Source organism: Hyla sarda, chromosome 2 (assembly GCF_029499605.1).
Source record: "Hyla sarda isolate aHylSar1 chromosome 2, aHylSar1.hap1, whole genome shotgun sequence".
In the NCBI taxonomy this organism is placed as follows: Eukaryota; Metazoa; Chordata; class Amphibia; order Anura; family Hylidae; genus Hyla; species Hyla sarda.
Window position 1 is genome coordinate 204,652,912 of NC_079190.1, and position 24,023 is coordinate 204,676,934.

The 24,023-nt window shown below is 39.8% G+C and overlaps 1 protein-coding gene across 4 annotated transcripts in view; it reads right to left on the reverse strand.

The window, feature by feature from the left end:
- The window catches only part of CFAP47 (cilia and flagella associated protein 47), a 548,331-nt gene that overhangs the window by 478,772 nt on the left and 45,536 nt on the right, over window positions 1–24,023 (reverse strand). For all 4 annotated transcript variants that reach the window (XM_056556158.1, XM_056556159.1, XM_056556156.1 and 1 more), the window contains exons 10-18: window positions 22,827–23,016; window positions 14,977–15,199; window positions 12,174–12,326; window positions 11,094–11,283; window positions 8,660–8,756; window positions 8,165–8,381; window positions 6,329–6,573; window positions 971–1,101; window positions 293–415 (exon numbers count right to left, since the gene is read on the reverse strand). In XM_056556158.1, coding sequence (XP_056412133.1) covers window positions 293–415; window positions 971–1,101; window positions 6,329–6,573; window positions 8,165–8,381; window positions 8,660–8,756; window positions 11,094–11,283; window positions 12,174–12,326; window positions 14,977–15,199; window positions 22,827–23,016 — 1,569 coding nt within the window. The remainder of the gene's footprint in view (window positions 1–292; window positions 416–970; window positions 1,102–6,328; window positions 6,574–8,164; window positions 8,382–8,659; window positions 8,757–11,093; window positions 11,284–12,173; window positions 12,327–14,976; window positions 15,200–22,826; window positions 23,017–24,023) is intronic.

Sequence of the window (24,023 nt, forward strand, 5' to 3'; positions counted from 1 at the left end):
GATTGAAAGTATGTCCATAGACATGGGGCAATAACCACTGCTCTCAAGAGCTGCGGAGATAAAACTGAAACTAGAGTCACCAATTGCTAGTAAGCCGGAACCTAGAAAAAAAAAATTATCAATCCTTGGAACATTGGCTCCACATGATGATGCCACACATTTTTCGAATAGGTCCTTTAATTTTATATACATGCCAAGAGAGTATTTATAGTGAAGGACTGAAATACATACTGAGAGCAGTCATATACCACACTTGAACTCTGGATGCATATATGAATAGTTTAACAGTTACCTGAAAGTATGCATGGTTTACCCCAGTGTTCTGAATAATGGCTGTCTTAACAGTTGACAGGCCGAGTGGAGCATGATGGAAAAGAATCCTTTGGTCAGTAAACTGGACATTTGTAGGTCCAAGCTGAAAATTAAGGATAATAAGAATTATATGAATTCCATTTCCTGGCAATTGTATTTACTTTAAAGGGGTTATCCAGGAAATAAACTTTTTTACGTATCAACTGGCTCCAGAAAGTTAAACAGATTTGTAAATTACCTCTAAAAAAAAAAATCTTAATATTTTCAGTACTTATGAGCTGCTGACGTTGAGTTGTTCTTTTCTGTCTAAGTGCTCTCTGATGACACATGTCTCTGGAACTGTCCAGAGTAGAAGCAAATCCTCATAGCAAATCTCTCCTACTCTGTGCAGTTCCCAAGACAAGCAGAGATGTCAGCAGAGAGCACTGTTGCCAGACAGAAAAGAACAACTCATCTTCAGCAGCTGATAATTATTAGAAGGATTAAGATTCTTTAATAGAAGTAATTTACAAATCTGTTTAACTTTCTGGAACCAGTTAATATATATATATATATATATATATATATATATATATATATATATATATCTATAAAAAAAGATTTTTCCTGGAATAACCCTTTAATATGAGATAAAGTATATGGTCATAGTCTTGTTTACCTCTGCAATGCATTTTAGCTTATGTGTATTTTGCTGCTGTACACACAGATTGAATTCCCCTATGTCTGGTGAGCTGAATCCTGGGTGCCATACAACTTCACACTCAAGGTCTTCATAAGCATCAACAATACCTAACAGGAAGCAATCACAAAGTGGTAAATATTGCTGAGTAACTTTTAAACAGCAAAATTAAACATTGTAAGAAAAAATATTACTTTCGTTTAGCAGCAAATGAGAACATTGTAATTCTAATTTCCATAATTCAACTTTAGCCAACACAAATCTGAACAAGATAGCCCCCAATCATAGATTCATTCAGGTTAAATAGCTTTATACTGCACAAAACACATGGACCAAATGTTATTACAGTCACAGAGCACATACTCCAATATCCGTGTAACTGTAAATATATTGAAAAGTATAACTGAACTCCAAAGAACCAAATTGCCGGCACTAACGCAATAACACCTCCAATAGATAGGTGAATGTACTCTGGTGACAATGGCGGGCGGCGCTACATGCAAAGAGAAAAAAACCTATGTATATATGTAACACCAAAGAAAAAAGAAAGAGCGGAGCACTCACCATGATGATGGCTGGCCGGTAGCTGGGAACTTTCAGTCCATAGACCTCCTCGGGCGGTGGCAGGTGGTACCAGGGGGAGTTCAGACGTCAGGCCACAGACCGTATCTGTGAGATCAGCGGCCTGAAGAAGCACCTAGGGGTGTGATACGGTCCGTGGCCCGATGTCTGAACTCCCCCCCGGTACCACCTGCCGCCTCCGTGCTTGAACCGAGGTGGTCTATGGACTGAAAGTTCCCAGCTACCGGCCTGCCATCATCACTGTGAGCGCTCCGCTCTCTCTTTTTTCTTTGGTGTTACATATATTTAAAAGTATATTGTGTAAAATAAAAAACTTATATTGTAGTGGGCTTTTTATCAATAGCAACACAGTTCAGCTTTCATCTTAAATATGACGATGTAAAAAATGACACTCTGACAAGTTTATATGGGTAACAAGGGCTAATTTTATAAGGTCCAGAGGGAGTTTCCTACCTTGGAACTTAAGAGGGAACTCCAGTACATGAGTACTTATACCCTTTCCACAGAATCCTGTGGATAGGGCATACATGTCTGATTGCGTTTTTTGTATTTACACCATTCATTGAACAGAATCATAAACATTATGGTTTAATGATGTGTGTGGCAATACCAAATATGTGTTTTTTTTTTAGTTTTTTTTTATAGGAACAAGGGGTGATTTATTTTTATTGACAATCTACTAATAGAGCCTGGCTTAACAGGCTTTGGCAGCAGACAGGACCCGGGACCCACATGGAGCAGGTGAGCGGACCCTGCATACATGTTGCAGGGGTGTCAATTGGTTAGGGGGACAGTCATTGTGGTGGCAATTAACAGTCATTGGCAGCGTAAGGACTAAACAGTAACACTGTGGTATTATCAAGCAACGTATAAGAGGAGAACATCTACAAGATGAGTTAGAAGAGGTCAAAGTAGTTTTTTTTGCTAATTCTATAGGTAAATGAGGATAGGGGGATACGTTTTTCGATACTGGACCACCTCTTTAACAAACTCTGTAACAGAACTCCAGAACGGAGCTCTGATGCTGATGTGCACCTAGTCCTACCGGTACAGACCAGGCAAACCGCAAATAACTAGATGTATGAATTGCTCATATTGCTCTTCTATTAATAATGCATATTATGCACATCACTAGCATAATAGTGTGTTTTGTAATATTTGAGTATTTACCCCTTTAAAGAGGACCCGTGGATAACCCAGAAAATGCTAATCTGTTTAATTATAGTAAAATCTCATTTTCTTGGGTTTGGCCACAGGTCCTCTTTAAATAATCACCATAAATTAATATGTCCTAGAACTGTCAAATAGACTTGCCTGGCATTTTTTTTTTTTTTTTTTTTTTTGCTTTATCTGTTAGCAGAAAAAAATAGATAACAATCTACACTACTCAAAAAAATAAAGGGAACACTTAAACTACACAATGTAACTCCAAGTCATTCAGACTTCTGTGAAATCACACTGTCCACTCAGGAAGCAACACTAATTGACAATCAATTTCACATGCTGTTGTGCAAATGGAACAGACAACAGGTGGAAATTATAGGCAATTAGCAAGACACCCCCAAAAAGGAGTGGTTCTGCAGGTGGTGACCACAGACCACTTTTCAGTTCCTATGCTTCCTGGCTGATGTTTTGGTCACTTTTGAATGCTGGCAGTGCCTTCACTCTAGTAGTAGCATGAGACAGAGTCTACAAAACACACAAGTGGCTCAGGTAGTGCAGCTCATCCAGGATGGAACATCAATGCGAGCTGTGGCAAGAAGGTTTGCTGTTTCTGTCAGCGTAGTGTCCAGAGCATGAAGGCGCTACCAGGTGACAGGCCAGTAAATCAGGAGACGTGGAGGAGGCAGTAGGAGGGCAACAACCCATCAGCAGGACCGCTATCTCCGCCTTTGTGCAAGGAGGAGCACTGCCAGAGCCCTGCAAAATGACCTCCAGCAGGCCACAAATGTGCACTCAAACGGTCAGAAACAGACTTCATGAGGGTGGTATGAGGGACCGACGTCCCCAGGTGGGGGTTTTGCTTACAGTCCAACACTGCACAGCCACTGCCACTGGTGCCCTGTGCTCTTCGCATATGAAAACAGGTTCACACTGAGCACATGTGACAGAGTCTGGAGACGCCGTTGAGAATTTTCTGCTGCCTGCAACATCCTTCAGCATGACCGGATTGGCAGAGGTAGCCTGACTGCCATTAGGTGATGAGAGATGAGAACCTCAGACCCCTTGTGAGACCATATGCTGGTGTGGTTGGCCCTGGGTTCCTCCTAATGCAAGACAATGCTAGACGTCATGTGGCTGGAGTGTGTCAGCAGTTCCTGCAAGAGGAAGACATTGATGCTATGGACTGTCCCACCCCGTCCCCAGACCTGAATTCTGGGTTCTACAAAAATAAAATAGGTGACCAGATGGAAAAAAAAAAAAATCCCTAACATTCTTTATAAATGTAGTTAAACAATAATGTAGATTCTGATAACACTCTTTAAAGTTGGATTCACACATTGTAAACTCGAACGTTAGAATTATGGCCATTTCTATCGATTGTAGGTGTTGTTTTATGCGTGCGTTCATGGATCACTGCTGACTAGTTTGCAATTTACATTACATTACATGCTAACTTTAAACGATGCATTCTCTATCTACAGTGGGATCAAAAGTTTGGGCACCCCAGGTAAAAGTTTGTATTAATGTGCATAAAGAAGCCAAGGAAAGATGGTAAATCTCCAAAAGGCATCAAATTACAGATTAGACATTCTTATAATATGTCAACAGAAGTTAGATTTTATTTCCATCATTTACACTTTCAAAATAACAGAAAAAAAAAAATGTGGTGTCTGCAAAAGTTTGGGCACCCTGCAGAGTTAATATATTGTACTGCCCCCTTTGGCAAGTATCACAGCTTGTAAATGCTTTTTGTAGCCAGCCAAGAGTCTTTCAATTCTTGTTTGAGGTATCTTTGCCCATTCTTCCTTACAAAAGTCTTCCAATTCTTTGAGATTTCTGGGCTGTCAGTAATGCACTGCTCTTTTAAGGTCTATCCATAGATTTTCAATGATGTTGAGGTCAGGAGATTGTGAAGGCCATGGCAAAACCTTCAGTTTATGCCCCTTGATGTAATCCCCCATTATCCATTTGTAGAAGCCATCCTCTCTTTAACTTCAGCTTTTTCACAGATGGCATCAAGTTAGCATCCAAAATTTGCTGAAATTTTATTGAATCCATTTTCCTTCTACTCGTTAGATGTTCCCTGTGCCACTGGCTGCAATACAACCACAAAGCATGATTGATCCACCCCCTAGCTTAACAGTTGGACAGATGTTCTTTTCATTAAATTCTATTCCCCTTCTTCTCCAAACGTACCTTTGCTCATTCCGGCCAAAAAGTTAAATTTTAACCTCATCGGTCCACAGAACTTGTTTCCAAAATGCATCAGGCTTGTGTATATGTTCATTTGCAAAGTTCAAATGCAGATTTTTGCTTTGAGGATGTAGAAGAGGTTTTCTTATGATGGCACTTCCATGAAGACCATATTTGTACAATTATCTCTTTATAGTGGAATAGTGTACCATAACTCCAGTGTCTGTTAGATCTTTCTGGAGGGATTGTGCAGTCAAAGTTGGGTTTTAAATTGTTTTTCTCACAATCCTGCGAGCTGTTCTGTCTGATATTTTTCTTGGTCTTCCAGATCTTGCTTTAACTTCCACTGTTCCTGATGACTGCCATTTCTTAATTACATTCCGAACAGAGGATATTGACATCTGAAAACGTTTTCCTATCTTCTTATAGCCTTCTCCAGCTTTGTGAGCGTCAACTATTTTCAGTTTCAGATTTCTAGACAACTGCTTAGAAGAACCCATGGTGCTGATTGTTGAGGCAAGGTCAGATAAGTCTGGGCATTTAAAACCTTTGAGATTGACATCACCTGGTCTTCCCAGATGATGATTGAGAACAATCCATGACACTGGCAGGTCTCAGCTTTGCAAAGGGGGCAGTGCATGCTATAAATTCTGCAGGGTGCCCAAACTGTTGCAGACGCCATTTTTTTTGTTTTCTGTTATTTTGAAGTGTAAATGATGGAAATAAAATCTAACTTTTGTTGACATATTATAAGAATGTCTAATCTGTCATTTGATGCCTTTTGGAGATCTTTCCATCTTTCCTTGGCTTCTTTATGCACATTAATAAAATTTTTTACCTGGGGTGCCCCAACTTTTGATCCCCACTGTATATGTGGAAATGTCCTTTTCATACTAAGTTGTTGTTTTTCCCCTTTGTTTGTTTTCCCTTATTTGGGTTGAGGGACATTTAAAATGAACATAGTTAAGATCAAGAATGTGATAGTATGGCATTTCTGTTGGATTTATTTTGTGTATATATAAATATATATATATATATATATATATATATATATCTGTATGTGTAATATGCACTAGGCTAAAGAAAATGGCACTAAAGAGTACTGAAACAAAAAAAGTGAAAAATTATTAAGCATAGGTATTAATGAAAATATGAATGATAGAAATCATTATTAGGTGATCCATGATAAATATGTGTGTGTGTGTATATATATATATATATATATATATATATATATATATATTTAGTCTTAAATGAAAAGGGTCTTCCTTCTGAACAGTATTAGACACTAATAAGAAGGCAATCATTTCAACAATTTCTACATATATTTATATCTCTTGTCTATTATAAAAGCCTCACTTTTGTAGAAGTAACTATTCATGGTCCTATGTGCATTACCTCTTGCAGGACGTATTGAAAAAGCAATTCCCTTTTCTGTTATGACAGGCTTCCAGCTAAATTCAGCGGCATGATTCCTGTGATTGTACAATCTTATGGACGATCTAAATCCTGTCTCAGCTAAGAAGTCGTTGTTGGGTTTCAGAACCAGCTCGTGAGAAGACAGCTCAAGGGCAATGGGAACAGCTTTTGCAGTTACTAAGATATGTCCGATGTGCTTGTTATTCACAGAGTAGGAAATTGACCTGCAAGTCACAATGAGAAAAGCATGTTTTATTCTTACTGTTTGGATTTAGAAGGATTGTAATAATATATGAACTGTCAGCATAATGACTGAAATACATAAAATATATTCCTCGGTGTAATGTCCCGTCATTCTGGGAAAATCAGTATGTTCACATAGATCTCTATTATTGGTATTGCATTTGTTCTTAGTATTAGCCGCAGGGTCACAAAACATTGCATCTGGAGACCATGTTAGCTCATAAAGGTGGCTGATGAAAGAATGTCTTTAAAGAACCCATCTATTAATAATGAGGATATAAAGTCCTGGTGAAGCTTGCAGTACTAAATAAAATGCTGACAGTAACCAAAAGGTTATTCCCAGAAGTGCAATAGCTATTTAAGATGTTAACAGCTTGTCTGCCAAGAAAATGAAAAATATCTAATTGTTCATATAACATTTACAGTAGGTGAACGAGGAACAGTGGGTCTATGTTATTTGTGTGACAGTATAGAATATTGCAATGGAAACATAATAATGATTAAACCTAAAAAGCATTATGCAATTGCTAATAAAATAAAGAAAAAAGTTTAGAGCCATAAATATAACAAGACAAAAGTGCACCGATGTAGCAATACCGGTCACAGCTGTTACAACTAAATCTAGCTACTCTGGTTGTGAATTTGGTATCGCCTGTAAAGTCCTCCACTACCCCTTTACACCTACACATGCGCATACATACTCACTAAAACAAAAAATAAAAAGAGGTCATTTTCTGCTACATTTTTCACCTTAAATTGTTGATCAATAATTTAGACTTGAATAACTGCAGTTGTACTATGTAACAGCGGCAGGCACTGAAATAGGCCAGTGACCCATCAGGGGTCAAGACTCCACTAAAAAATGAAGTGTATATAAGCCTGTACTGGAACACCAGAAACACAGCATCTCTACTGGAACAACAAAAATTATGACTCTACGTACAAAAAAAAGGACAGAGCCATTGGCGAAAGAACATACCATTGACGACATGGGCAAGATACTGGCCACACCATTATATATTATGGACTAAAAGCTGAACATATTTGTAACCATAAAGAAGTTGAACATAACCTTCACCCATGACTATAAGTTAACAGATGCTTTACTATATCACTAAGCATCAGGTACTGACTGAACTATTGACTTCTAGAGGACTTTACAATGTATATACCAATGACCAAACATTTACAGAACAGATGATCAAAAAAGATTATCATGTCCACTCTCCATTTCAGTACAAATATAGCTGGAATAATATAACTAATGAAGATATAATAAAATGTTCTATAAAATACTGCTCCAATCCTTTAGAATATCTGAGATGTCATTTTTAATTTTAGTGTTCAGCTATCTCACAGTTTTGACTATTTATATTTACAGTAAATTGTTATCCAGTTACTACATCAATGCTGCTAAAGTACATCAGCTCACTAAGAACTATATGATGCCTGAGCATTTTCACTTCAATTTTACATGTGACTTTGTACTGTACAGGCATACAACAGGCATAATACAAAAAACTAAACAAAATACCACTGTATTTGTATGAATAAAGATATATTTATACTTACTTCTTAAATTTCCCCAGTGTGTTTGTCTCAAAGACAACTGGGATCTCCGTCTTTGACATTGGTGGCACAACATGAGAAAGCGGACTGGTTTGCTGCAGCTCATCACAATCGATCTCCACCTGAACCCAGATGTAAGTGGGAAGACTATTTATGATTATCATTTCTTTGACCGATGTGGAGCGAACACAGACTTCCCCAAAGTCTATTGTAGAAGGACCTATAAATGTTAAAAACATCAAAAAGACAAATTTAATTAAATACTGATAAGCTCTGCTGCATTTATATTTAGCTGTCTTAGAAAAAATAAATAAGCTACCTGCTGAAATAGTTCAAGCAATTCCTATATTAATTCTCAGAGATGTCTTCTTTACATATTTATATATTTATCTCTAGAATTAATTATATAGCTGAACATCTTAAGTTTGAATACAGTCTGAAAAGAACAATTATTGCTTAAGGGCATTTCACATTCTTATTTCATGTGTCAAGTCTTACCGATAACTATGTGGTGAAGTTGCTGAGGTGTCAGAACAAGATTGCAGTCTTCCTTTTCCGTCACTGAGCGGGGCATTGCATTGAGACCTTCATTAATCTACAGTGAAATGTATAGTTATGTTAGTTAAAAAAATGTTATGTTATAGTCAGAGGATAACAAAGATCTTGAAAACACTCATGCAAGGACATATGTTCTAAATGCAAGATAATGTCAACCTAATAAAGAAAAAATTATGTTCAACAAAATATATTCCTATATTCCTTCCTTTTCCAACAAAGAACCAAAATTAATGGGGTCTAACACAGTACTTATGTGGCTGTGTCTTACGTATATTTACATTATTCCAAATAAAATCTATAGAATAACTGTTTCAGTTCAATAACCACACAAGTACAACCACCGCTTCAGAACAGGAACCAGGCAAAACTATTCTCGCAATTATCTCAGCAGTCAAAACGCATTGTTCAGCTTTTGTGGCATAAAAAATAAATCTCTTTCTCTCCCTCTCCCTCTCTTTCCTTCTCCCTCTCCCTCTCTTTCCTTCTCCCTCTCTCTCCCTCTCCCTCTCTTTCATTCTCCCTCTCTCTCCCTCTCCCTCCTTCTCCCTCTCTCTCCCTCTCCCTCTCCTTCCTTCTCCCTCTTTCCCTCTGCCTCTCTTTCCTTCTCCCTCTCCCTCTCTTTCCCTCTCCCTCTCTTTCCCTCTCCCTCTCTTTCCTTCTTCCTCTCTCTCCCTCTCTTTCCTTCTCCCTCTCTCTCCCTCTCTTTCCCTCTCCCTCTCTTTCCTTCTTCCTCTCTCTCCCTCTCTTTCCTTCTCCCTCTCTCTCCCTCTCTTTCCCTCTCCCTCTCTTTCCCTCTCCCTCTCTTTCCTTCTTCCTCTCTCTCCCTCTCTTTCCTTCTCCCTCTCCCTCTCTCTCTTTCCTTCTCCCTCTCTCTCCCTCTCCCTCCCTCTCTTTCCCTCTCCCTTTCTTTCCTTCTCCCTCTCCCTCTCTTCCCTTCTCCCTCTCTTTCCTTCTCCCTCTCTTTCCTCCTCCCTCTCTTTCCCTCTCCCTCTCTTTCCTTCTCCCTCTCCCTCTCTTTCCTTCTCCCTCTCTTTCCCTCTCCCTATCTTTCCTTCTCCCTCCCTCTCCTCCCTCCCCCTCTCTCTCTCTCTCTCTCTCTCTCTCTCTCTCTCTCTCTCTCTCTCTCTCTCTCTCTCTCTCTCTCTCTCTCTCTCTCTCTCTCTCTCTCTATATATATATATATATATATATATAGTGTTCAGGAAAAACCCTTTAATATCCCAAAAGAAATAAGAAAGAGGCATGCTATTGTAATGTCTGTTTATTAGGTTTTGCATTTTTCCGTTTTAGGTCCTGTTTAGACCTTGTTTTTCATGCATAATCTGTTTTCTATGCTTTCCTTTCCAGGCGTGGAAGAGTTAATCCTTTCAGCCAGTTGCAATACGGGTGTGCCTATATATCTCCAGCTCAGTCTGCATTCTAGTTGCTGGTTATTTAGTGCAATACACTTTGCTTGTGCAATAATGCTGCTATGTTGTCTGTGCATTATACTTCTATGTCTGCTTGAGCATTTACCTTGTATTTTGTGATTTGATTTTTGAGTTTTTAGCCATGGTTAAATAGTCTTTTATTGTAGATTTTAGTCTGTGTTACATTAGTCGGCTTTAGGATTGGTATGTCCGTTCTGCTACGTCGCTGTTCACACTGGTGGTTTTTCTTGTATCCGTGTTTATGAAGTTTCATGTTTTATATTTCTGTTTCCTACTGGGTCAGCATCCTGATGACACGGTGGAGTGTGCCCGCTGGCCAGTAGTCTATTTGGCTTTATTATAATGGCTACTCCTTTTGGGGAGTTGAGTGTCCCGTTTGTTTGTTGTGTCCAAGTGTGAACAGTGTCCTATGTTACCCATTCCATACCTAGTCTTGTTCATTTTATCATGTCTGCCGTTTATCTGATTTATGAACTGTTTGTTAATACTCTATGGGGGAGATTTATCAAAACCTGTCCAGAGGAAAAGTTGCTGAGTTGCCCATAGCAACCAATCAGATTGTTCCCTTGATTTTTGAAAAGGCCTCTGAACAAGGAAGAAGCGATCTGATTGGTTGCTATGGGCAACTCAGCAACTTTTCCTCTGGACAGGTTTTGATAAATCTCCCCCTTTATTCTGTTTCTGGCCTGTGACCGACTATGTATATTATTTGCTTTTACGCCACTGCACTGTAGCGCAGGGAGGGACCGTCTCCAAGTTGTCGATCCATCGCATAGGATGGATGGGCAAGTAGGCAGGGAGAGTGTTTTTAGGGTCAGATTAGGGCTCACTCTCCCTGTATCCCCAGTCGGTCCTGACAGCTACAAACTGTGATATATTTGCTGGGGTGGGTGCTTTGTATTGCAGAACGATTGAATAATATACAGTAGTGTGTAAAGACTTACTTCTCGGGTTATGGATCTTGACTCTCTAACAGCAAGTTGGCGAGTGGTCAGCATACGCCCCTTAGTGCTGGTTGCTGATTTATTTTGTTTCTGTCCATTAAAGTGCTCTAATATTGAAGTACTAGGTGGTCGAAGTCCAGCTGCTGGTATAATACCAATATCAATATCATTGTTAACTTCTTGAAATGCCCTAGAAAGAAAGAGAGAGCTTTGATTTAAAATGATATCACTGCATAATGACTATTATACAACTTTTTAATTAACATTGTGGTTTGTTACTTCCCATTTTCAAGATCTATGCATGCACAGGAATTGGGGTGAATTTATCTTCTCTTCGCTTAGCCTATTTGCCAAAAAAGTTGCAATTTTTGTGCAAACAAATGTTTTTCAACTTTTTGACACTTCACCCTGGGGTCAAGGATGTTCCAAATTTGTTACAATGTACACCTGCAAACAGGAGTAAATTATAGCTGGCAATGATTTCAGTTGGGGGGCACGGGCAGCCTGAGATGTACTGGTGGGGGCTCTTTTTAAAGACTAGCATGTAATCTAGCTGACCATTATTGTGCTTGGGCTCTTATCATACTAAGGTTATGTTCACACATGATTTGGATGTGTAATCTGCACTGATTTCCATGTCCAATCCAGTGTGTTTTGCATAAAAATAATCTCCCAGTTTGTCTGCACAACACTAATAAAATAAGTAGAAGACTTTTTGGAGTGGGATAACAAAGCAATTTGTCACATTTCTGCACATTTCCACACCGATTTTACAACATGATTTCCTGTCTCTTTAAATTACCATGTGATCAAGCCCTAAGGTTATCCAATATATAACTATAGTTTGTGTTGTTTGTTTACTTTTCTTGCTAACACCATAATTCAGCAAAAACACATTTTAATAGTTTATATTTGAAGGGAAATCTTTCTGTGTGTGCAAGACTAAGCATACCTGTTAACACGCACATCTGCTAAGTCTCTCTCTCAGATAGATGAAACGACAGGAAGTATTATTATCACATATGCTGCTATGAATACAGGACAAGGTCAATCATAACTACTCATTCAAGCACAACATACCTATCATTCTCCTCTTTTAGATGATTTTCTCTTCTTTTCTTTATATAGTTAGTATAATAGTCCTTGTGAGCTTGTTTAAATTTTTCTTCATCTTCTGTATATGCATAATCTGGATCCACATAATTATATCTCTCAATTTTGGTGAAGATAGTCCTGATGAGAATAAAAATTGTGCCTTGTCAATAGTGAGCTATTATTCACATCAATCATTATAATAATAAAATCATAAAAGTATCAGAAATTAGTCTATAAGTCTGCAGACATCTTAAAATTGTTGTTTATGAAAACATAATGTATTAGTTTGTATCTTTAATTCAATTTTAAAAAGTTACTTAGGAGACCATCTAAATGATGAAATACCTTTCAAAGTATTGCTGAAGAACATTAGATATGAAAGACAGACTGTCAGCAAATGCATGCTGTGCAGGCCATAGGCAACATGATGTGGCAATAGGCTCCCTATTTAGAAACAACTATGTCCTAGTGCCATCTGGGTAGTCCCTGCTTATCTCAGCTTGACTGTCTTGATTTCTGTATAGGGAGAGATCTGTCAAGCAAGCTGATACAGATGGGAAGAAATCGGCAGGGGACACTCAGATGGCATTTCACTTTGTGTACAGCTTGTTGTTAAACTATGTGTTCTCTGATATGTTACAGCATTTTAGACTATAGCATAGGTATTTGTAAAGAGGTACCCTGTCACTATTTCATGCAACTTGTCGTCAGGGCCGGACTAGCCTACTGGGTTTCGCAGTAGGCCATGTGCCCTATGGGCCAGCCTGACATCCTAACCAGGGCCGAACTGACCATCAGGCACACTGGGCATTTGCCCAGTGAACCAGGTCGTCCACAGGTCCGGCCCCTCTAATTAAATGCAGCACTTAGCTGTTTTGAGTGTTAATCACTCTTGTGGCCTCCCTCAATATGAAGGCAGGCACAAGAGGCTGAGCATCTCTTCCTCTATGCTCTGGCACAACTGAAGTCATCATCATGTACAGAGAGAAGAAGAGAACAGAAGCAATGGAGTGCGTGGGAGCCAGGTTAGCATGTTTTTTTTTGTTTTTTTGTTTTTTTTTAACTTGGCATTAGGGGCTGCTAATAGTATGTAAAAGAGACTGCTGCTAATAGTACCTAAAAGGGGCTGCTACTAATATTACCTAAATGACTTCTGCTAATCCATTTATATAAAACTCAATGAGTGTGTGTGTGTGTGTATGTTCCAGCATCACCTCCAAACGGCTAAAGATATTAACATGAAACTTGGCACACGTTACTTATGCCAACAATAAACATAGGATAAGTAATTTAACCCTTACTCACCCCCATTTGCCAGGGTCGGGGGTTTTGTTTAAAGTCCCATACAAGTCTATGGGAAATATATGTTACTGCATAACTTCCAAACGTCGATAGTACTTGGTCACATGTTACTTATATGTCCACTTAAAATATAGGATAGTTAATTTAACCCTTAACTACCCCCATTTGTGAGGGTCGGGGTTTTCGTTTAAAGTCCCATGCAAATCAATGGGAAATGTATGTTCCTACATAAATAGGAAGGAAAAAACGGGCAACGCCGGGTACTTAGCTAGTAGTACATAAAGGGGGCTGCTACTATCACTACTTAAGGGGGGCTGCTGCTGCTACTACTTGAAGGAGGTTGATTCTACTACCTAAAAGGTGCTGCTGCTACTATTACCTAAAGGGGCTACTACTACCTGAAGGGGACTGCTGTTATTACTTCCTAAATGGGGGCTATGTACCCTATTATACAATAATATGACTGACATTTAACATCTAACCTTTGTGAATCTGCCTTCACATATCCACACCAATAATTGGAACAGGCTGCTTAGTCTAAGATGCCCAGGCCTATTTTTGTATCTAGTCCAGCCCTGCTTGTCATTCAGGAAACATAAATCTCCTAACAGGTTCCCGTAAACATAATTAACTTACAGAGACTTTGTTGATAGTATAGAAGTAAAAAGCTCCAGAGGTGCACATAAAGAGTCTCACAACAATAATCAAAATGTGATTTCTCAAACATGCAGTCAAACTCTCCCATCCCAGGACAAAAGTTCATAATGTTTGCTTCTCCACTTCTTCCAACTGCAATTATTTGGTAATATTGGAGTAATTGTAAAGAAGGGGAGTAATGTAAGTGTCACACACTGTCAGTGAAAATGGTGGACAAGGCCATCTTGACCTGGGCAAACCTTCTCATTGGCACCAATATAGCTGTATTAACTGCATTTCTGGTACAAATACAGAGACACAATATAGAAGATTTATTTAAACAAATAGGAGGGAATTTAGCAAGTATTTTACATGTCTTTTGGTGTGTTAAAAGGTGCAAGTGTGGTGCATTGAAGGGTTTGTGACTTTTTGTGACAGTTCTTGTTCGAAGTGATTTTTGACAAACTTGCGATTTTACCCTTTGACTTTTCAGTGGTTGTGAATATATCATGTGCAACTATTTAGCAGCATGTACACCACACACACAAATATTTTGTTTTATTATAATTATTTCTATTTACCTATTTTACAATATATTTTACATGATGACACAATTCATAATTCATGATCATTTAGGTCAGTACGTATTTTATTGCTTTGTACATAAAAGGAAAAGCTGCTACTCAGCAGCCTAGCAAACTCACTATGAAAGAACTCAGCATAACCCTGACAAATAAACAAGTGCTATAAATATATACATATTCTCAAACAGAGCATGTATGACACTGTAAAGACCTGGAGACACCTATAAGATCATGTGAAATCTATCATGTGCAAGGTCTTTACATACCTGTAATGTGTACTGCGATCACTAGGCCGTATACTTGCAGCTCGATCATTTGGAAATGCCACCATCACATCTTTGTCTACATTGACTGTGTTCTGGTGATCATGGATCTGTGTTTTATCTGCCTTCAGAGTAGCTGTGCGGGTAGATCCGGTAAATATTGCTGTTTCTTGGGGTGCAACTTGAACAAAATGTCCAGTGGGGTTACTAATCTTAGGAGTTATACCTGCAGGAATGGACAAGATTATTAAGATCAATTACCATATAATACCAGGTTTATTAGGTCCAAATCATAATCATAAAAATATTACATACACAAAAAAAAACATCAGACTGTATGTGCTAAAACTATTAGTTTATCCCCTTTTACAAACTTTTTTTTTTTTTTTAACCCCTTCAGGACGGAGCCCATTTTGGCCTTAAGGACCGGAGAGTTTTTTGCACATCTGACCACTGTCACTTTAAACATTAATAACTCTGGAATGCTTTTAGTTATCATTCTGATTCCGAGAATGTTTTTTCGTGACATATTCTACTTTAACATAGTGGTAAATTTTTGTCGATACTTGCATCCTTTCTTGGTGAAAAATCCGTAAATTTGATGAAAAATTTGAAAATTTTGCATTTTTCTAACTTTGAAGCTCTCTGCTTGTAAGGAAAATGGATATTACGAATACATTTTTTTTGGTTCACATATACAATATGTCTACTTTATGTTTGCATCATAAAATGTATGAGTTTTTACTTTTGGAAGACACCAGAGGGCTTCAACGGTCAGCAGCAATTTTCCGATTTTTCACAAAATTTTCAAACTCAGTATTTTTTAGGGACCAGTTCAGGTTTGAAGTGGATTTGAAGGGTCTTCATATTAGAAATACCCCATAAATGACCCCAATATAAAAACTACAACCCCCAAAGTATTCAAAATGACATTCAGTCAGCGTTTTAACCCTTTAGGTGTTTAACACGAATAGCAGCAAAGTGAAGGAGAAAATTCACAATCTTCATTTTTTATACTTACATGTTCTTGTAGACCCAATTTTTGAATTTTTACAAGGGGTAAAAGGACAAAATTTTTACTTGTATTTGTAGCCCAATTTCTCTCGAGTAAGCACATACCTCATATGTCTATGTAAAGTGTTCGGCGGGCGCAGTAGAGGTATCAGAAGGGAAGGAGCGACAAGGGGATTTTGGAGAGTACGTTTTTCTGAAATGGTTTTTGGGGGGCATGTTACCTTTAGGAAGCCCTTATGGTGCCAGAACAGCAAAAAAAAAAACACATGGCATACCATTTTGGAAACTAGACCCCTCGGGGAATGTAACATGGGATAAAGTGAACCTTAATACCCCACAGGTGTTTCACGACTTTTGCAAATGTAAAAAAAATATAAAAATTTTTACCTAAAATGCTTGTTTTCCCAAATTTTTTTTTATTTTTAAAAAGGGTAATAGCAGAAAATACCCCTAAAAATTTGAAGCCCAATTTCTCCCGATTCAGAAAACACCCCATATGGGGGTGAAAAGTGCTCTGCTGGCGCACTACAGGTCTCGGAAGAGAAGGAGTCACATTTGGCTTTTTGAAAGCAAATTTTGCTCTGGGGGCATGCCGCATTTAGGAAGCCCCTATGGTGCCGGGACAGCAAAAAAAAACCCCACATGGCATACCATTTTGGAAACTAGACCCCTCGGGGAACGTAACAAGGGGTTAAGTGAACCTTTATATCGCACAGGTGTTTCACGACTTTTGCATATGTAAAAAAAAAAAAAAAATTTTTACCTAAAATGCTTGTTTTCCCAAAAATTTTACATTTTTAAAAAGGGTAAAAGCAGAAAATACCCCCCAAAATTTGTAACACAATTTCTCCCGAGTACGGTGATACCCCATATGTGGCCCTAAACTGTTGCCTTGAAATACGACAGGGCTCCAAAGTGAGAGCGCCATGCGCATTTGAGGCCTAAATTAGGGACTTGCATAGGGGTGGACATAGGGGTATTCTACGCCAGTGATTCCCAAACAGGGTGCCTCCAGCTGTTGCAAAACTCCCAGCATGCCTGGACAGTCAACGGCTGTCTGACAATACTGGGAGTTGTTTTGCAACAGCGGGAGGCTTCGTTCTGGAAACAGTGGCGTACCAGACGTTTTTCATTTTTATTGGGGAGGGGAGGGGGGCTGTATAGGGGTATGTGTATACGTAGTGTTTTTTACTTTTTATTTTATTTTTTGTGTTAGTGTAGTGTAGTGTTTTTAGGGTACAGTCACACAGTCACACGGGCGGGGGTTCACAGTAGTTTCTCGCTGGCAATTTGAGCTGCAGCAGAAAGTTTGCGGCAGCTCAAACTTGCAGCCAGATACTTACTGTAATCCTCCGCCCATGTGAGTGTACCCTGTACGTTCACATTGGGGGGGGGGGGGGGGACATCCAAGTCTAAGACTTCACAGTTACAATGTGTATTTACATCTACCAAACAGGGACGCTGTTTATATGGTGAAAAAAAAGCTAAAGGTGGCTCTCAGACTCTTTACCAAAAACATATTTGTGCAGAGAAGAATCGGGAATGTTTAACCTAAACTACCCAATCTTTGTGATCTTGGGGAGATAAGTCACCACCAGAGAAATCTAACATCAGCTTTTTCCCCTTTCCTCAATAAAATCTAATTTGTTCCTGGCTAAACTGAGTGTGCAGATGTATGGGGGAAATGGGAGAGGCTGACAGCTGTCTTCTGTGTGTGTCCAGCCTTAGGGTGCGTTCACACGCTAGTAACTAGCAGTGGGTTTCCTGCTGTGGGAAACCCACTGCGAGTTACGCTACCATTCATTTGAATGGGTCTGCGGACAGTCCGCAAATCTGACACTATTGGGGACTGTCTGTGGACCCATTTAAATCAATGGTGGTGTAACTCACAGCGGGATTCCCGCAGCAGGAAACCCGCTGCTTGTAATAGCGTGTGAACGCACCCTTAAAGTACTTTGGCAAGAAGTACTTGGGGAGAACAAAGGGCTGTACAAGCTAAAATGTATTGTCAGATTAAACCTATTGTTTAAATGGTTGTCTAGGTAAAGGTACTGACGGAATATCTCTAAGATATGCTATTAATGCCTAAACAGTAGGGGTGTACCCCTGTTCTGCATCTCTAAAAAGTGACAATGTTACTAGGAAAGCACCATACTAGAGGGCTGCATTGGGATTTGGATCCTGTGGGACCCAACCCAAAACGTGGTGGGCAGGCGGGCAGTAAAGCCTGCGGGTCCCGCAAATCCTGCACCAGCCTCCATGTAACTCGAAATGAGACAGTAATTGACTGTCTCACACTCAGAGTGCCCCTCCCATTTCCCCCATACACCTGCACACCGCCACCCCCTGCCATTTTGTGGATCCCACTGAGCTCAGCCTACCATGGAGGATTGTGTATATGTACTGTACTTGCTCCATCTTCTCCTGACAGCCCAGTAGGTCAGAGAGCTGCCACCAATGTTCACACACAGAGACACAACAAACAAAGTGTGCTATACTCGTGCTGCGGGCTGCGGCCCTGGCTGGGTATGTAAGTTACTGTATCTCGGTGGTCATCCCAGCCAGGACCTCTGCACTGCTATGCACATGGGGGTAAGTGCACTGCAGAGTATTGCACCCTAGTGCCTTCAACAGACCCTAGGGTGCAATGCTCTGCAGTCTGCAGATACCCCTATGTGTATAGCAGTGTGTGTGACTGGGAGAGATTCATCATTAGGTGTCTATTGTAGACACAGATCTACCCCTTTACACTGCTTGTCTAATTTACATTCTTGCTCAAAATTTACAAAAGTTGTGCACGTCCTTTGATAAATGTTGTGCAAATATAGAAATGCCCCCCCCCCCCCCTTGCTCTACCGTGCACTCCTTCTCTACCTCACACTTCTCAGAGCTGTGGCATTTTCCCGCGGTACACTGCTCACATAGCTAGAACTGCTGGAGCAGCAGTGTGTGCCGAACAAAGCTCTGCACAATAGTAAAATCATAAATCTTTATAAAGTACACAGAATGTCTGGGTTTAAAAAATATGTAATTTTGCCGAACAATCTGTCCCCTTACCTCTATATTAGTGTTTACCAACAAGAATGCCACCAAGTGTTGCCAAAACTTGGCATGCTGGGAGTTGCAGTTTTTCAAAAGCTGGAGGCACCCTGGTTGGTAAACACTGTGTACATGTACCAGAGCTGAGTGTGTGATCATGTACATGTAGCAGAAATTAGTGTGCGACATGTGTATGGAGCAGAGCTGAATGTGTGACTATGTGTAAGCATGACCACGCACACACTCAACTCTGCTACATACTCCTGATCACACACTCCGCTCTGCTGCAAACACAATCACACACTCAGCTCTGCTGCATACACACAATCACACACTCAACTCTGCTGCATAAACAATTACAGACTCAGCTCTGCTGCATACACATGATCACACATATACATAGACCTAACAGCCGTACCTCCTTCTCCCTACCTGCACAAACAGTGGTATTCTTAGGACTCGTCCACACGGCCATCTGCATCTGTGAATAAATGCCCGTTCTGCAATCTGTTTGATAATTTATAAACGGGTTGCAAGCAGCTGTAAAATAATCCCATTGATGTAAATGTGATTTTTTTTACAATCCTTTATCACCCGTTTGCACACGTTTGCTTCCTGTTCCGGTTTTTCTTTTTACGGGAGAAAAGACGGTGCATGCAGTATTTTTTCTCCGGTCAAAAATAACAGAATAGAAACGGATATTATAAATTTAACATTGAAGTCTATGGCAAACGGATGAACCTTTAATGTCATCTGTTTGCCCCTGGTTTATAATATCCTTATTACTTCTGAGCATGCTCAGAAGAGGTGACATCAGTAGACTCCTGCAGTGCTGAGGGACTACTACTACTCCCATCATGGCATAGACTCATTTCCATGATGGGAGAAGTAGTTCCCCCAGCTGCCGGTGGCTAGAGAGGCTACATTAGTGTTTGTACTACTACCCTCATCATGGAACAAAGTCTGTTCCATGTTGGGGGAGGTAGTACAGGGGATAAGGGATTGATCTCACCGGGTCTCACTTCTGAGACTCGGTGTGATCAGCAGTTATAAAGCAGGGGAGCGGGTGGCATGCTCCGCTCCCCTGCAATGTATATACTACTGTGTAATTTTTCATTTTAAAATCCCCTGCCAGGAGCCCTGAATGGCCAGCACCGAGGAGCCATTCAGGGCTCCCGGCGGGGTTTTTAAACTACTACTTTGACCCCCAAATGTATTCCCCCATTTACATTTATAATAATGCATTGGCCCCAGTGTGCTTATCCTTATACCCCTCCTTCCCCCAGTGTCCTTATTTCCCTTCCTGCTGCCTGCTCCTCATTTTCTTGGAACAGGGCAGCAACAGGACATGTCGGGAATGGGTGGCGGTGAATGAATGAAGCCAACATGTCCCGCATGTAGGCTTCATTCATTTATTCACCTACGCCCAACATGTCCCAGCTGCTGCCCTGCTCCTAGCGCACCACCGGGACATGTCAATTATTCTCTGCTGCTCATTTCCGTACCCGACAGTGATGAGCAGCAGAGAAAAGACATGTCCCGGCGGTGTGCTGATTGCGCTAGGAGCAGGGCAGCAGCTCGGATATGTCGGGCAGCGGCGGTGGTGGTAAATGAATGAAGAAAACATGTGGGACATGCTGGCTTCATTCATTAACAGACGCCGGTTCCCGACATGTCCTGTTGCTGCCCTGCTCCAAGAAGATGAGAAACAGGCAGCGGGAGGGAAAATAAGGACACTGGGGGGAATAAGGATAAACACACTGAGGCCAATTCATTATTATAAATATGCATGGGGGGCATGCATTTCGGGGACAAAGTAGTAGTTTAAAAACCCCACTGGAAGCCCTGAATGCCTCCTCGGTGCCGGCCATTCAGGGCTCCCGGTGGGGAATTTCTAAATTAAAGTTTACACAGTAGTATATACATCGCAGGGGAGTGCAGCATGCCGCCCGCTTCCCTGCTTTATAAATGCTGATCGCATCGGGTCTCAGAAGTGAGACCCGATGCGATCAATCTCTTATCCCCTGTTCTACTACCCCAACATGGAACAGACTCTGTTCCATGATGGGGGTGATAGTACAAACACTTATGTAGCCTCCCCAGCCACCTGCAGACTCCTGCAGCCAGGGAACTACTACTCCCATCATGGAAAGGAGTCTGTTCCATGATGTGAGTAGTAGTAGTCTGGCTGCAGGAGTCTGCAGGCGGCTGGTACATGTGCTCCTTGATGTTCTATATTTGCATTAAAAATATCGGCAATGCGTTTGACAACATAAACAAACCTTGCACAGGTAATAAATTAGTGTCCACTGCATTTTTTGCTCCGCGAACAATAGACAACATCTGAAAATGTTCCCCCAAAAAAGAGGCACAAAAAAGACACAATGATGGACACTGCGCAAAATTATGCGTCAAAAAATAAACATCAAAAAGGGGTAAAATCAATGATAAATGTTCCCCTGTGTGTACATTCCTATACAAGTGGGGGTATGTGCAGCAGAGCATTGCACCCTAGTTCGTACTACAGAATAGGGTGCAATGCTCTGCATATACCCCCACCTGTATAGGAATGTACATACACACACACACTGCTATACACATGGGGGTATGTGCAGACTGCAGAGCACTACAGAGAGTGGAATGCTCTTCAGTCTGCACATACCCTATGGGAGCTCCCTATGGATGCTATAACAAAAAGTAAAAAAAAAAAAAAATTAACCCCTTCCCATAAATCCCATCCATAATAAAAGCTTAAATCTCCCCATCCTTTCCCATTTTTTAAATAAAATTATGTAAAAAAGATAAATAAACATATGTGGTATTGCCGCGTGCGTAAATGTCTGAACTATGAAAAAATAATGTTAATTAATTTGCACGGTCAATGATGTACATATATAAAAATACTAAAGTCCAAAATTGCGCATTTTTGTATGCAATCAATTATATGCCATAAAAAATTATAAAGAGTGATCAAAACGTTACATCGAAAACGTTATAGGAGTCAGAAGGGGACCATTTTTAGCATACAAATTTTGGTGCATGTAGTTATAAAATAAAAATAATAATACCTATATAAATTGGGTATCCTTGTAACCATATGGACCGACAGAATAAATATAAGGTGTCATTTTTACCAAAAAGTGCACTGCGTAGAAATGGAAGCCTCCAAAAGTTACAAAATGGCATTTTTTATTTCAGTTTCACAAATAAATTTACATGGGGAGTATTTGCAGAGCATTGCACCCTTGTGTCTGTACATTCCTATGTTAGTGGGAGTGAACAGGATTGGACACACATCTTAGCGGGAGTGGGCGGGATTAGACAAACATTTTAGCTGGAGCGGGCGGGATTGGACACAAATGTTGCGGGAGCGGGCAAGAGTGGAGCGAGCGGGCGGGATTGGTAAAAAAACATCGGGAGGGGGCGAGAGCAGGATTGAAAAAACAGTCCCGCGCAGGGCTCTACACCATACCACTTTGTTTCCTGTTGTACCCTAAATTAGACAGCAATACACGTGCAGAAAGCTTGGAAGGCTGCCACGTTTATATCACATGTACCATCTAATGTTTTTGCTTTACATGATTTAGGCAACAGACATTTCTAAAAAGAGTACCTGGGATTTATTTTCTAACAAATACAGCATGTAGCTCACCCTTAGTAGCACCATTAATGGATTTTAGCAGCTTGCCTTTCTTTTTTGTGCTGATAAAACTAGTTCCTTTACGAATATAGAATTTTTTTTAAATCTGAAAACTCACTTATACAATAAAAGTGTGCAGTAACTGTCAAAAACAACTTACCTGGGTTGATTTTCATGATAATTTTCTTGGTCAATGGTTTGCAGATTGCTGTAAAAGTGAGCTTTTTCTGATGAAAGGCTTTCATTTTCAAAGTCAGCATATTATCATCTGATGTGGGACCCAAAATATCCACCACTTGTTTCACACTAAAGGTTCCTACTTGATGTGGTATAAATGAAAATACCACTTCCTAGGGAAAAAAAAGGACACCACAATAAGATACAAAGAGACAGCAAAAGAATTGATTGCCATCATTTTCATACAAAAAAAAAAAAAAAGCTCCTAGGGAAGATATCTTCTATTTTACAGCTTTTAGCTACAGGCAGGCTAAATGTCAGCATTCCGAAAAGGTTTGGAAAATAATATGATAATTTATTGTGTTTTCTGTAACTATTATTTCTACTGCAATGCACTTTAAAGCCCGTTTCTAAATCCAGTTTCGCCTTTTTGGCTGCATGGTAATCCGTGATAACTTCTTAATGCTAAACTTTGGAAATAAAGTATATTTATTTGAATATTTCAATTGAAATGTAAATTTTGTGCTTTCTTTAATATGATAGAACTATTACACTTTGTTTCAGTTTGGCTTTAGAAATAATGAATTATGCTCATTCCCTTTACGAATAAGTGGTTACACCTCAACATTTGTCATTTTTATGATGATTGTTTAAATTCAGTATGTCCTTGGATGAAAAAAAGCCACTGAAGCCTCACAAGTATCTTCAGAGCAGCTTCCTTCAGCTGATGAGAGAGAAATGTCAAAAAATAAAATACTTAGCTTTTCTATTGAAAAAGTTATTTCAATTATTGTTTAATGTTTATTTGAGGTTTCAGTGGATAGAAACTATAAAAGAATATAGAGGATCACACGGTGGAGGGCCAGCAGAATGAATTGTTTATGGTGCTGTGGACACCATTACAATGGGATACTATTACAGAGATAACTATGTAATGATAGTTTGGTGTATAGCACTGATAACTGTACTTTGCAGCAGTGTAATCCAGGTTATGGTAATGTATAAATGCACTGTTGACCCTTTGCAGCTCTTCACTTCTGTAACAATAAAGTGGATTCTATAGAAACACAGACTGTTGCTAACATAGGAGCTGCATTACTTAGTTACTCACAGTTTGTTATTCAGCGGCTGACTCAGACATCAATGATATATCACTATGATATACCATCAAAGTCTGATC